General features: G+C 35.0%; 1 protein-coding gene and 1 pseudogene across 1 annotated transcript; both read right to left on the bottom strand.

Annotated features, from left to right (window-relative positions):
- Nucleotides 1-6,538: 6,538 nt before the first annotated feature.
- LOC121251415 (inorganic phosphate transporter 1-4) lies at nt 6,539-9,381 on the bottom strand. Its single transcript, XM_041150668.1, has 2 exons — nt 8,990-9,381; nt 6,539-8,306 (listed from the first exon to the last, which is right to left on the bottom strand). Exon 2 carries the CDS (start codon nt 8,200-8,202, stop codon nt 6,634-6,636), a length of 1,569 nt encoding a protein of 522 aa, XP_041006602.1. The 5' UTR covers nt 8,203-8,306; nt 8,990-9,381; the 3' UTR covers nt 6,539-6,633.
- Nucleotides 9,382-10,444: 1,063 nt separating this feature from the next.
- On the bottom strand, nt 10,445-13,700 carry LOC121252751 (annotated as a pseudogene).
- Nucleotides 13,701-15,921: the final 2,221 nt, after the last annotated feature.

Genomic DNA, 15,921 nt, shown 5'->3' with positions numbered 1-15,921 from the left:
TGATGATAAAATATTGTTAGAATATTATTTTTTAATATTATTATTATTTTGAAATTTGAAAAAGTTAAATTGTTTATTATATTTTGTATTGGAATTTGAAAAAGTTGTAATGATAAGTTAAGATGAATTGAGGTGAGTTTGATAACCAAACGCACCCTTACACATCACTCATCCTCAAGTTACTTTACTCTGTACTAACAATAAATATACCTCTGACATTGCTTCAAATCATGTTCATCATGAAAAGACAAAGCATATCCAACTCGACTATCATTTGTTTGATAGAAACTATATATAGGAAAGTCTCATCTAAATTATCTACATCCCTTCCAAACATAAGTTGGCCAATCTACTGACTAAACTCTTTGGTTCTCTCAATTTTCATCATGTTATCTACAAGATAGGATTGATTAACATCCATTCCCGACCTCTTGAGGAGGAGGGGGGGTATTGGAATATATAGAAGCCTTAGAATTAAAAGAATGCCAAGCGGCCTCCAAACCCAGTTCTCTGAATATGTGTGTGCGCGCGTGTGTGTTGGCATAAACCAGTTATCAAAAGTAAAATTTGAAGTATCATAACCGAAATAAATAAAAGAAAATAATGATAATTACACATAGAATACCAAGATTTAAGTGGTTTGATTCAATTTGAACCTACGTCTACTGGCGGAATCGGCCTCAATGAATTCACTATCAATAAAGATGGAATACATGAGATTTAATACAAAAATCTTCTCAAACAATTCCACTCAAGAATCTCTCTCTCTCTCACACTTTTCTCTCGTACGTCAGCTACCTCTCAACCTTTCAAAATGAAAATTTAGTTCAATTACAAAACGTTGTTATCTATTTATGCTGAAACAATGCTATCTTAGATTTTGAACATTGGTTTGAACGAGTGTCGAGCAGTGCTCGAGCGAATGTTAAACTTTGGCATCTCATCCCAACAAATTGTCCAGCGGGTCTCGAGCAAACTCTCGAGAATATAATAAAAAATAATATATGTGTATGTAACTAAATTAAATAATTATAATCTTAACCTAATGAAGTAACTAATTATTAATTATATATGAGCCTTCATATCGGTAATATAATGAGTTATATTATTTCATATAAGAAAACAATAAATAATTAACTGAACCGTTTATGAAAAACACGAATTTATTAAAACAATAAGTAAAGTGCGCCTTAGTGAACGTGAACATAAAATATAACAAAAGATAAACTCGAACGATGATTAAAAATTAAATAAAACAAATTAGAAAATCCTCATCGGGATCTTATGCTTAATTAAGACGGCTTTTTAACTGGGAATGCTTTTTTTTAGAGCGCTTTGGTTTTATGCATGCATGTGTGTATATATATCGTCACGTTGCTTTTCAGAACTTCAAAAAATAATATATATAGATTTTAGAAAGACAACAAAATAGCGATCCAAAGATGATGATAAAATATTCCATCTCCGGCCCGGTGCCGACCTCAGTACGTACTAAACGACAATGACATACCCGTAGCTTAAAGGATTTATCCTATTTTTCTTCAGGCACAAATTTTAAAGCATCTCTAATTAATTAGTGGTTTTGATCAACTTTCAAATTAATTGTTTATCAATTGCATTTAGTCACCAAAGCCACATGATGATCTTGTTATCGGTGGCAACTTACCGATAAACGTACAGTCTTATGAAATATGAATAATATTAGATATAATTTTAGAATGTATAATTTATAAGACATGCATATCTTCGAATTGTAAATATGATTTTTCATAAAATATTGAGTTGTATGTCTAGTCTACCGATGCCGTGAAAATTATAACATTTTTTAATTCAGTTGTCTATATATATATTAAGGAGAAAAAAAAAAACTCCTAAAACTATTTTAAATCCTACAATTATGCATTTTGTTTAGTTGGTGTTCTAAGTTGAAACGTATCATATCTACTTTCCTTATGGCTGCTGATATGAGTCATACAAATCTGAGTTTTATTTCATAAAGTGAACGGAATTAATGATGCCTACAGGCTATATTCTTGTTGTTTGAAAATGGATCTATATGTATGGCTGGCCCTTCCCGCAACACCAACAACATCAATAACGACAAAACTTTGGCCTGAAAGGACTGCCAGTTAATTTCCTTTTCTTTTAATATAATATAATAGTATCATATTTTGGCAATTGAATATGCTCGTTAAAAAATTAAAAAATAATAGTTTTCAACTAAAGTGAGCTTGAAAATCTAATACTGAAAGTTATATATATATATATATATATATATATAAGTAATGTTATATATATTTATACAGTGCGCAAGTACGGTATAGTCGTTTTGAAAAAATAGTAGAGTCTACTATTAAAAAGTTAATTTTCTTTTTATGTGAATCCCGTATTTATTTTTTTTAAAGTGATTGTGTGACGCTTGCATACTAATGACTGTAACTATCATTTATATATATAGATCAGTTTTATTAAAACTCAATAATATCCGACACACATATGTTTATATATTGTTTATACTAGTTCAATTATATCACATAATTAATGAGTTATATTAGCATATGAATACCTCTAGATTTCATTATGACCATAAGTCAGATTCTCCATCAAGCTGCAAAAGGAGAAATGTACTCTTCTAGCTTATATTTTATTATTATTTATTATCGTGAATCATAAAAAATCAAAGATCTAAATATTAATATTTCATTCATGTTAAAATACTTAACAATATATTTTACAAGATTATTATTTTGAATATATATAGATAAAATTGGATCATGTCATATGGTGTGAAAGAGTTTTGTCGATGATATATATATATATATATTCAATATAAAACAGACTCCAACAACATTATATATATATATATATATATATATATATATATATAGTTTCAAGGATTCCATCATTTTAGAAAGACTTTGAAGCAAATAGATAGTCCCAAAGAACGTCTATGTTCAATATCTTGACTTTTATTAATTGTGCTACAATGAGAATGATAATGCCCATCATTGTCACCAGTAGTACTACCATTGCAACTGGATACTCAAGTTCTAAAGTCTAATGACTTGGATCGATCGGCCGGTATACTTGAACAAACATGCACGTGTGTTTACATATCAAAGTATACGATGGAAAGACAGGATCCATTCAAAGATGATGTTGTTTAAATGTCGGCCTGGTCATACCCTAATTATCAAGCACACTGATGATTATGATCATCATCTTGTAATTCTTTTGAGTCAGCCCACTTTTGCCGTAATAGTTTGTTAGGTCGCCTGCACTTTTATTATTCCAGATTATTATGCATTATGACTGATCATTTTCTATTCCACTCAAAAGTGCATGCGCTGTATTGACCTGAAACTACTCTAAATGATGAACCCTCACCAGATCATTTTGAAGGAAGAGATCAGGCCGGAGACTAGCCATTAATCCTGCACTCTTTTCATCCATATTAGTAGTACTGTTCATCTGGGTTCGGGTCTAGGAACTCGGGTTTCAAAACCGGCCGTAGACTAGCAATTAATCCTGCATTCTTTTCATTCATATATTTATAATATTAACTATCAGTGCAATTCAAACCTTAAGCTTACGATCATTTTCTGCGCGATGTGCGGGAAAAATGTTTTATTTTTTATTTTGTTTATAGCCTAGTAGTGAAATTTGAAAATGATGTTTTCTTTTTTCAATTATTAAATTTTTTTTTTTTTATCTATTCCCATTTAAAGCAAGATTAATGATGGCGTATACCAAAAGCACTAGCTACCAAAGTTATTACTTTAAAAGCTATAATTGTTTATAGAAATGAAAGAATATAAACAATTATGAAAATATGGAAAGTTTTACAGTTATAAAAAGATTTTATAAATATAAATTTATAAACTGATATGATTTCATATAATAGTTAGATTTACTTTACAATAAAAATAGTTTTATAATCTAACATATACCACGTTAGTTATGAGTTAATTTTTGTGAGATTTTCTTTTAACTAAAACATTTCTCATTAAAGATAAAAGAAGATGAAACATCTAATTTCTTGATCTTTAAAGTTTCATGAATTTTTGTATTATTATAAATTTTTTGCATGTGATATTCTAACATGTGATGACTTGGCTCAATCAAAGTAATTAAAACGATGACCTTGTTGTTTTGAAAACATTGCAAGAAAAATAAAGTAAAACAAAAAAGCAATCACACAAAACAAAATTTACATGATTTGACAAAGTGTTTAGGTCTACCGAACTACATCATGTAGAGGATATTATTATCTTGAGGAATCACAAAATACACTTTAGGGCGAAATACATTATTCTAGATGGTCATACTATTTATCAATTACATATTTATAAAGTTATACTATAGAAACTCTAATTTCATAATTACTTGGTTATTCGCTTGAGAGAACTCTTCGCCTGACCTTTGCTCGAGCGATTTCTCTCACGAACGTCAAGTGAATTTTCTATTTGGCGATTCTTGAGTCACAAATTAGGCCAAAGAATTTTTTTTTTCATTAAAAATCTACCAACAAAACCGTAATGAATCTTTGTCAGATTGAGTCATCAAATCGGACTCTCACAATAATAAACCAGGCTTCATAAACCCAACACTTGCTGTATATGATTTTGTATTAATCGCTCATACTTATGATATCTTTTCAAATCGAATTAAAGTATAACTATTTTTTTATTTCACCTCTTTAATCCACGTTTATATGCTCTAAATCACATACCTACTACTTTGAGATTTCCAATTCATTCACTGTGATGGAAAAGTTGAGAAAGTAAGTGACATTTAATTTACTGAATGAGTTGGGCCGGTGAGCGTAAAGCTAGAGATCATCATAAGAAGTAACCTGCAGGAAGTGTCCAAGCTGGCGGCTAGCTATTAATTTGCATGCTCAAAGATCAAATTAATTAAATCCCTTGTATTTCTTCATTAATTAACCACATGATCAAATTGTGTTTACTGTTTAGGATGAGGAGGATACATGCACTAAGGATCATCATCATCATGATGCTATGATTAGCTGCATCATGATGATGTATATATATATATATACACACATATACTCACTGACCGCTAATATTACAATTAATCATTACAAGAAAACTACTTATTTGTGGCCAGTTAATTCTAGCGAAATGATTATTTACAGTCAAAATGAGTATTTTTTTTATCATAAATGATCTTTTCGTCGCAATTAAATGATCACAAAAATCTATTTTTCTTATAGTGAGTTTTTCTTCCACGTGTTTCATGTAATTGTTTGCTGGCCTCGATCGGTATATACCTTGGGTCGGCAGGAATATGATTAATTTCCCCTATGCTTTCTCGTAAGTGGCTAGAGGTCTGAACATCTTGATAAGGCTAATTTTTTACCCATTCCTAAAGATAAAAATGTTAGATATATGTATATATGTATATATATATATATTTATATATATATTTATATATGCATGTAGAAGGTCTTCCGAAATTTTGGGCATAGAAAGTAATTTTCTTTTTCAGAGTTCCATAGGCTATATTGTATAGATTTTACATTTTTAGAATACAAGCTTCACTGAAAAAATGTGGGGTCCACCGTTCAAAACATAATTTTTTTTCATGTGAGGATCTTAAATTTATCAACTTTTTTTAAATAAAGTGCACGAGAATTGCACACCATCCTAAGACTATAAATATTATTTATCAATTAAGATTATTTCACTTGCGGCTCCTTTGATCATCATATATGTCTAGAGAAATTATATATAAATTTCAAGAGTAATGTTACGTACAGTTATAAAATGTACAAGCGTCGCGTAATTACTTTGAAAAAGAATGGAGTCTACTATTAAAAAATTAAATTTTTTTTTCATGTGAATTCTATATTTACTCATTTATTTCGAAGAGATTATGCAGTATTTGCACACTCTACGATTATAAATATCGTTCCCTAAATTTCAATGATGCCAATTAGCATTTTATAGCCTTTTCACTTTAACAAATTAGTTTGTGGTGTTTAAAAATCAAGTTGCTCAAGTAAAACTGATCTGCAGATCAAAATAAAATATACAATGACATGATATATAATTGAGTTACATCAAATATTTTTTATTTGATAAATTTAGCCATTCTACAGAATTACGACTAATTAAAGTACGAATTGGGTTGGAAGCTGGGAATCCGCCATTTTATCATGGCTATATATATATATATATATATATCCTGATCATGATGCAACATGCAAAGATACAAGCTTTATGAACATGCACACTCCAAGGGATGATGCTAATAATGGCAATCAACGATGGACGGGTTTCCTAGCTAGAAAATGATCATTTTGGCCTTTCTTTTACGAAAACTTCAACACTTAATATTTCTTGTATGTATCCATCAAAGAATGATGAGATGATTCATCCTTAAAATGCTAGAGATCAGATGTTATATTTGATTATATTCGCAACGAAATTTTTCGACAAAATAATTAGAGATATGGAATGAAATTGCAAGTGTGGTGATTAGAGATAGTGGCACTTGAGGATTCTTCACAAGTCATGCATTACAAAACTGTGGAGAACAAAACAAAAATTGACAGAAATGGTCTTGTTACTGTGAACTTCCTGCTGTTACATCTTATTCTGTCTATGCTCAACTTTCATCCTCATTCTCACCTGACATCTCCTCCAGAGATTTACCCTTTGATTCTGGCACCAGGAAAGTGAACAGTAGGCCAAGTAAGTTGATCACACCCAACACAATGAGCGAGTTCTTCACCCCAATACCAGCAGGGTACCCTGCATCTGCCTTGGCCTTATCCTGGTTCTGAGCTAAATACAAGAAACCGAATGCTCCAACCATAGCTCCAAGCTTTCCTGATGCTGCAGATATGCCATGGCAGGTAGACCTCAGCCTGGCCGGGAAAATCTCAGCCGGCACGACAAATGTGGTGGCATTGGGCCCGAAATTTGCAAAGAAGAATGTCAGTGAATACATCACCACAAACCCAATGCGGTTGTCCTTATGAGTCCAGTGATTGTAAGGAAAAGCCAGGGCAAACATGAACACTGTCATGAAGAAGAAACCCATTAGTTGGATGGCGAACCTTCCCATCTTGTCAATTAAAGCCACTGTGAACCAGTAGCCTGGAACAGTACTGCATAGAGCAATCAGTGTTTGCGCCCTTGCAATTCTAAAGACCTCCTCGATGGCATTCATGGTCTTTGCCGGTGGAATCCATCCAATTGCACTGAAGATATCCTTTTGGAATAGATTCTGGCTGTAAAAGGCAATGTCAAGCAAGAACCAGGTGCTTGTTGTTCCCAGCAAGTGAAGTCCATGGCGACGAAGAAACTGCTTAGAGAACAAACCAAATGAATTGGCTGGTTGTTGAGCAAGCCGCTCAATCTTTTGTGGTTCTGCTTCAATGTCAACCTGGAGAACCTTGGACATATCATTTGCAGCCTGGTTTGCATTCTTGGCAACAAGGGCGGTGTAACGGGCAGTTTCAGGCATCTTCATCCTCCAGTAGTAGGTGAGTGCAGCAGGAAGAGCACCAACCATCAGAATAATACGCCATAGATAATCCGCTTGAGGGACAGTGGAGGCAAGTGGATCAACTTCATAAGCGGGAGCATCAAACGTGGCCTTGAATATGGATGCCATGATAATAGCAAACACACCACCACCTAAAATGCCAAAGCCCTGCATGGCAAACACTGCAGCAATGAAGGCTCCACGAGTCTTCTTGTTTGCATATTCAGACATAATGGTAGCAGAAAGTGGGTAGTCACCACCGATGCCAAAACCAAGCCAGAACCGAAAGAAGCAAAGGGTGCTCATAACAGCTTTTGCGCTGTGTCCAAAAGAAAGAGCTGAAGCAACGGAGCAGAGAAACATGAGCATCAGAGTCAAGCCGTAGACTTTCTTTCTGCCCAACTTGTCACCTAGCCATCCAAAGAAGAGCTGGCCTGCGAGTGTTCCACAAAGTGCAACACCATTAACAGCAGCAGATACATTGGGAGGCAATGTGCCGGGCTTTGCTGCACCATCGACGTGGTAGTAAATGCGGCCAAGCAATTTGGTTACAAGGGATATGCAGAAGAGATCATATGCATCGGTGAAGAACCCCATTCCAGCAATGATAATTGCAGTAAAATGATACCATTGAGTTTTGGCACCATCAAGCGCATTCAACACCTTCAATTGTTCCTTGGCCATGGTTATTAATTAGGTACCTCAAAATAGAGTTAATATCTGCTTTGCCTTTCCTATCTCTTTCCCTCTATTTTGTCTCCCTGACTGACGAGCTCTTTGTCTCTGATCTGTTGCAGAGAAACACATGACAGACTTTCAACAATAATCATCTGATCTTTCTATTTTTTTTTTTCTCAACAAGGTTCATTCATAAAAGGAAGATCAAGCTACAGTCATTAGAGGATGTTTAAGAGTTACATATTAACAGAAGGGTCTTATCACTGTGGAAATCATCGGATCTACGTTCATAGAATGGAAGCCATCATAAAGTGGTGGCAATGAACATTTAGAACTGGAAGAACGGCAAACATCTTAAGGCCATCAATTGTATATCCTATCGGCTCCTTAATTTCTTCTTCTTCTTCTTCTTTTATTTTTTAAAAACAAATTGGCTGGATTTTTTTTTTTTTTTTTTGTTTTTTTGTGTCTAAAAAGATAGTTAGGGATCAGAATAATTTAGAATAAATATAAAATATTCAGAATAATGGAATTTTGGTAGATTTACGATAGGCATAGAGCAGCTTTTGGTATGCAACTACAGTCATTATAGCAACGAATTCAAGCACGATGAATATACAAAAAGTAAACCAGAACGTGAAAAAGGAAAAAAAAAAAAAAAATGAAAAACAAGCCTAAAGAATACAAACATATAGACAATGTAAGTTCGAGTCCAAATGACGATCTGTTTGTGTCCATTTTTAGCCAAGGGAAGAACACAAACGCTTATGTAAAACACATGTCAGAGACTAACCTGAATTTGCTTGTTTTGAGACTGCTGTGAGAGAGAGAGAGAGAGAGAGAGAGGGAGAGAGACAAGAAGAGTATAAAAGACGTGTGATTTATAAGCATGAAAACTTCCTTAAAATAGACCGGAATATGTGGCTCGCATATTCCCCATATTTTCAGGTCTGACCACTCTGTCATCCTATTCTGTTTCGGAGGGCCGGCATATTCTTTAGAAATTCCCTCCCAACGGTTTGCAGAATTTTAACTTGGTGATCAGAAGATGTTGAATTGGAGATCAGAGACCGTTCGATGATATGAACCTACTACAACGTTCAATTTAATACCGTTGGTATGAGATCCTTAACACTCTGAGAGAGATCCAGATTGCTAAACATGAAGGTCCCTTATACCTTGAATCTTGTTTGTGTGATAAAAACGGCAAATTTGGAAAAAAAAAAGAAGGAACTAATTAAGCCCAAAATACATGTCTAGCTCAGCTAGAATAGGAAAGGTAGGCAAGGTGATTACGCTAATAACGATTACAAGGCGAACTGAGGGTAAAATCCCACCCCCACCGCCCTCAATGGCATCTCCTCTCCATCCTTTTCAAACTCCAGGAACTTGTTCCTCACAAGTTGCTAGTAAGTTAACAACGGTATGAATGCCAAAGACTCAAAAGGACATTTTACCGGAAGATTATCGCTCAATTATGTTGAGTCTGTGGAGCCTGGTTTTGTTGGTGTGCCAACTTGATTTGATGATCAGACTTAACAAGGATGCATTATGGTTTTTTGGGCAGATTTTCAAGAGGCTTGTGTCATGAAGCAGATTTTTTTTGGTACTATTTGCGGTTAGAAAAAGTATCAGGCAGAGTGGCGCAAGCGAAGTTTAGGTAGAGAGTTCGCTCGATAGGTAGCTCAAGCGAGCATCGGATAGAAATATTTGCTCGAGACGTGCTCAACACTCTGCTTGAGCGAATAACACTAAAAAATGAAAAATAGGATTTTCAGTGTGACACTATAAATATGTATTTAATGAATAATTTATTACGTCATGAGTGTTCTGAATAGTGATATTTCGTCTTAAAGTGTATTTTGTGATTCCTTAATATAATAAACTCCTCTTATGGAAGTAGATACATAGCCGAATCACGTTAATTTTGTGTCGTGTGATTGATTTATCTGTATTTACTTTCATTTGTTTGTCGTCGTCGTTTTTCGCAACAAATTATCCCTACTCAAATGGCATTCACAAATCAAAGGTTAACACATGGCCTAACGAATGTGTCATGGCAAGGATCTTTCAAAAGAAAAGCTGATTTGTAAATGAAAAATGATAAACACTTCTAGTGATCTTAGATCACTCGACTGCCCAAACATAATCTAAAACGACTTTGATAAGTGGAGAAAGGTGGGAGCCAAATGTGCTGCAATTTCTAAAGCAGAGTATCAAATAATAGGGGATGAAGCGTTGCTCCTGCCTTATTCTACAATTTTGAATCTCACTCTCATCATCTGCTCAATGTCACACTGACTTTGGGCTTCTCTCACATCGAGAAAGGGGGGACTCGAGGCATGATTCAAAAAAAAAACTTATTAACTACAATCTAAGACAGAGGAACTGTCCTCTTATTGTACGAAGATGAATGTTCCAACTCCTGCATTTCTCCATTTTCGTCCTCATTCTCTCTAGACATCTCCTCCAAGGATTTTCCTTTTGATTCGGGCACCAAGAAAGTAAACAGAATCCCCAAAAAGTTTATTCCACCCAACACAAGAAGTGAATTCTTCACCCCAATTCCTGCAGGGTACCCTGCATCTGCCTTGCTCTTGTCCTGGTTTTGAGCCAAATACAAAAACCCAAAAGCACCAACAATAGCCCGAGCTTCCCAGATGCTGCAGATATGCCATGGCAAGTAGACCTTAGCCTGGCCGGGAAGATCTCAGCTGGCACGACAAAAGTGGTGGCGTTAGGCCCGAAATTCGCAAAGAAGAAGGTTAGTGAGTAGATCACCACAAACCCAATGCGGTTATCCTTATGAGTCCAGTGGTTGTAAGGAATAGCCAGGGCAAACATAAACACTGTCATGAAGAAGAAACCCATCATTTGGATAGCGAACCTTCCCATCTTGTCAATTAAAGCCACTGTGAACCAGTAGCCTGGAACGGTACTGCATAGAGCAATCAGCGTTTGTGCCCTTGCGATTCTAAAGACTTCCTCGATGGCATTCATGGTCTTTGCCGGTGGAATCCATCCAATTGCACTGAATATATCTTTTTGGAATAGATTTTGGCTATAAAATGCAATGTCAAGCAAGAACCAGGTGCTTGTTGTTCCCAGCAAGTGAAGTCCATGGCGACGAAGAAATTCTTTAGAGAACAAACCAAATGAATTGGCGGGTTGTTGAGCTAGCCGCTCAACCTTCTGTGGTTCTGCTTCAATGTCAACCTGAAGAACCTTCGACATATCTTTTGCAGCCTGGTTTGCATTCTTGGCAACAAGGGCAGTGTAACGGGCAGTTTCAGGCATCTTCATCCTCCAGTAGTAGGTGAGTGCAGCAGGAAGTGCACCAACCATTAAGATAATCCTCCAAACATAGTCTGCTTGTGGAACAGTTGAGCCAAGTGCATCAACCTCATAAGATGGGGCATCAAACCTGGACTCGAATGCAGATGCAATAATAATAGCAAATATACCGCCAGCTAAGATGCCAAATCCCTGCATGGCGAAGACGGCAGCAATGAAAGCACCACGGGTCTTCTTGTTGGCATATTCCGACATGATGGTGGCGGAAAGCGGGTAATCTCCGCCAATACCAAACCCAAGCCAGAACCGGAAAAAGCAGAGTGTTGCCATGACAGACTTTGCATTGCTGCCAAAGGAAAGACCAGAAGCAACGGAGGCTATAACCATGAGCATGAGAGTCATGCCGTAGACTCGCTTCCTGCCCATCTTGTCTCCAAGCCACCCAAAGAAAAGTTGGCCGGCTAGAGTTCCACAGAATGCTACGCCATTAACAGCAGCCGAGACGTTGGGAGGCAAAGTTCCAGGCTTTTCTGCGCCATCGACATGGTAATATATGCGGCCAAGCAATTTGGTGACAAGAGATATGCAGAAAAGATCATATGCATCGGTGAAGAACCCCATTCCAGCTATGACGATTGTAGTGAAATGATACCATTGTGTTTTCGCTAGATCGAGCGCGTTTAGCACCTGTAATTGGTCCTTCGCCATGGTTTGAATTTGCTAGCTCGCTCAGATGCTTAATTTTGCTTCTCTGCTCTGCCTTTCTCACTAGCTTTCTTCTCTGCAAGTTTGAAATAAGAGTTAAAGGTACTTGTGTGACCAGCAAGTTTTTGAGATCTTTAAATAAGAGTGCTAAATAGATTTTTAACCCAATTGTTGTTATCTATAGGAAGTTTCATAGCAGTTGGTGATGTTGGATTATACAATTAATATCCTCATCGCTTGGTTTTGATTTAAAATTCTAGGTCCCAACTATCAAAGACCCTGAAAATACCAAAAAAAAAAAAGTTCAAATGTCACCCATATAATTGAGGTGAGTCTTCCATGAATCTGCATATGCCCTCAACTACTTTGAAAGCAAAGAGACAAGAAAATACTCACAACTGGGCTGGTTTGGTTATACAAACCAAACTATTTCATCTCATATAATCATTATAATTTTTTTAAACTCCCACATAAAATATAATAAACAATTCAAATTTTTTAAATTTTAAAATAAAAATAATATCATAATAATATTTTATTCAACTCTCAATAAAATATTTCATTTTATCTCCCATCTAAACTGTATAACCAAATCAGTTTGTACAAATTGAATTGAATGAAACTACCTCCTACCTTCAACTTAGCTTTGAAGAAAATTCTGTGAAATTATTTATGTCTAGACTCTTAAAACTATAATAAAACTATAATCATTTATTATATTTTATGTAAAAATTTAAAAAAATTATAATAATTAGTCCGGATTAGTCAAACCAACGTACAACAGTAGGTTCAACTGCTCCACTTTTTCTCATGGCCCGTTTTTGAGTTGTTGAATCCTATACACTCCTGCTGGAAGTTAATTAATATTCAAAACTAGCATGAAAACCATACCAGATTTCGACAGTTTTTTATTTTTCTAAATTTTTTTTCTGATTTATTGTAACATAATCAAAGAACCCCGAAAGCCAGTAGCCAAAAGCTCAAAAACAAAAATGAAAAGATTAATATAGAGGGCTTTCAGAATGAGAAGAATTAGCAACTAAATATACAAACTCTTCTTAATTTGGAAGGATGAAGATCAGTTTTTGAAAAGATATTAATATAACTTTCAAGTAGTTTTAAATAATATTCATGCATGATTGGATTCCGAAATATAGCAGACTGATAACATAATATCAAATATTCATGCATGACGGAGAGAGAACATGATGATATAAACTCATTAACTTGCTGAGAGAAAACAAAATGCTTACAGGAATCGACAATCCATATATATCCTTAAAACACCAGTTCGAGGAGACAGACAAGATCTACTCTAGAGAAATTAACATGTTTAGATCAGAGAAGTTTCCAAATAATAATAATACCGACCTGATCATCAGCTTTCCAATCTTTCTCGGAAGCTGGAGCAGTAAAAATGATTGAGAAAAGTGTGAAACCAGAGGAAGAAAGTCGTAGCAAGGCTTGCAGGGAAGAGAATTGCCATGAGCTGTATTTATAAATAACTGCAACGAAGCCAAAATACCAGCACCACAGCTGCTCACGTCTATCCCATCTCCCTCTCCTTCTAGTCGGTCAAACTATCTGTGTCATCACTCGTCACGGAGTGCTTCTTTTGCCCTAAACTTGTTTGCTAATTATTTGATACAATTTTTTTTTTTTTTTTAAAAAGATATAATTATATTCATTTTCTCTTTATTTTTTTCAAATTCGAGATTTAAGTTACATTTAAATAGTAAGGTATTTTTAGGTATTTTGTTAATAATAGTAAAAAAAATAATAAAAAAGTAATGATAGAATATTGACTAGTAATAAATAATAATTAAAAATATGTAAAAAATAATAAACAGTACCCAAATTAAGAATTGAAGAAGATTTTTCGGATAACACGTTGAATTATCAAATACCTCAAAAAAAGAAAAAAAAAACTGAGTGAAATAATTAAAAAGTATATAGTCAACTGATGTAGTCAACTGTTCTATTGTATGATCAAGTTTTTGATCAGGTGGGACCTGTCTAGTGGTCCTTGTTTTCCCCACCATTACATGCCTTTGTTGAATTCTAATTAAGTTTGAGTTTGACTTTAAACTGCGTGTTGCAGTTGCACATGAATTGAATTGGCTGCGAATATGAATCATGAGTAAGTAGTATGTATTCACAATTTCACTCATATTTTATTTATTTTGTTAATTTTCTGGCTTTGAATGTGATATAGAAAGGGTAGGAAGTAGGAAGTAGGAACTTGGGAATGGGGTTTTCCTCGAAATATGCAAGTGAGAACGTAAGGCGTACCAAATTGAAATTGGGGGAGTCTACACTCTACAAAGTCGGAGTCAATGCACGCAAAGTCGAAAAAGCAGTTTGGGATATTATATGTATGGGCCATATTTTAATTGGTTACATGAAAATAATTGTTCAACCACTTGCTTTTTTTTATATTCTTTGCACATTGGGAGTGATAATTTCCAAGCAATGAAGTATGAACTCCAAATATCTTAAGCAAAGTTGTTGGACATGTCCAATAGTTACCAAATATCATCTTTAGTTATACTTGTTGATCAAATACTTAAAATGTGTCGCATAGTAAGTATGATTGGAAATGGTAAATCTAAAATGAAAAACATCATCTCTGATGATCTATTGGACACATGGGTCATGTCTTACATATTTGCAATGCCAAACTTGGGTAACTAACTCGCTTTAGGGTTGTTTTGAGCATTGAGGTTTTCCTTGTTGGAGATTAAAGTCACAGCTAGTCCCTGGTTATCTTATGATGGGACCCAATTCAGTGAAAGCATATGGCATACACGAGATTGGATGTTATAGTGGAGCGAGTTAAGCGAGACTTGCGTTATAGATCCAATCCCAGCCCCAGGCAAGGTGTTGACAAGGAAAACGAGGGAGCTCAAGATTGCTCAAGATGGAGACTACGAGCAGGCAAGTAGCAGTTGAAGGACGCCACTCTTAACACTATAAGTACAAGTATCTTCAAAAGACACAACATTCAATGTGACGTAGGATAAGATTCAAATTTTACTAGTTTGGATATTGAAAATATTTCATATATTCTCAGAATATCTCACTATTATTTATTATTTTATTATAACTTTTTATCTACTTTTTACTACTATTTAATATTCTATCATTACTTTTTCACTACTATTCACAGAATGCTTGAAAATATCTCACTACCCAAACAACAAAATAGAAAGTATTGAGCATTAGAGGTAAAGGAGACGAATATCCGCAATTAATGAAAGAAGCCACAAGAATCCGGTTTGGGATGGTAGGAGGCAACTAGACATTTTGGAACATGATGCTGTATGAAGAGAGGGTTGAGGTGAGTTCCTGGAGTAAATGGCAGAAGCTGCAATTGGAGAATCCTAAGGTTGGATCAATGCCATTACTTGCTAATATTGTTACTTAGTCAAACCAAATTTGTCATCACTGTTGTCTCCAAAGTCATTAGCAAACGAAAGAGAGGTCTAATTTGCAAGGAAACCAGAGGGCTGCTGTTGCTTAGTATGATATTTGTGGCCAAGTGGATATCCATTGAGTTTGTAACATTTCGCAATGGTGTGGCCAGTCAAGTTTGCAATGTGAACAAATGGGAGGCTCAGCATTGCCAGCCTTGAAACAGGTCTCAAAGGCGTGACCAGTGATTTTACAGTGGTTGCAATAGGGACGGTCTTTTTTGAAGGATTGGTTTAGTTTAGAGAGAAATTT

Source organism: Juglans microcarpa x Juglans regia, chromosome 2S (assembly GCF_004785595.1).
Source record: "Juglans microcarpa x Juglans regia isolate MS1-56 chromosome 2S, Jm3101_v1.0, whole genome shotgun sequence".
NCBI lineage: Eukaryota > Viridiplantae > Streptophyta > Magnoliopsida > Fagales > Juglandaceae > Juglans > Juglans microcarpa x Juglans regia.
The sequence above is the reverse complement of the archived record's forward strand: the minus strand, read 5'-3'. Positions and strand labels throughout refer to the sequence as shown.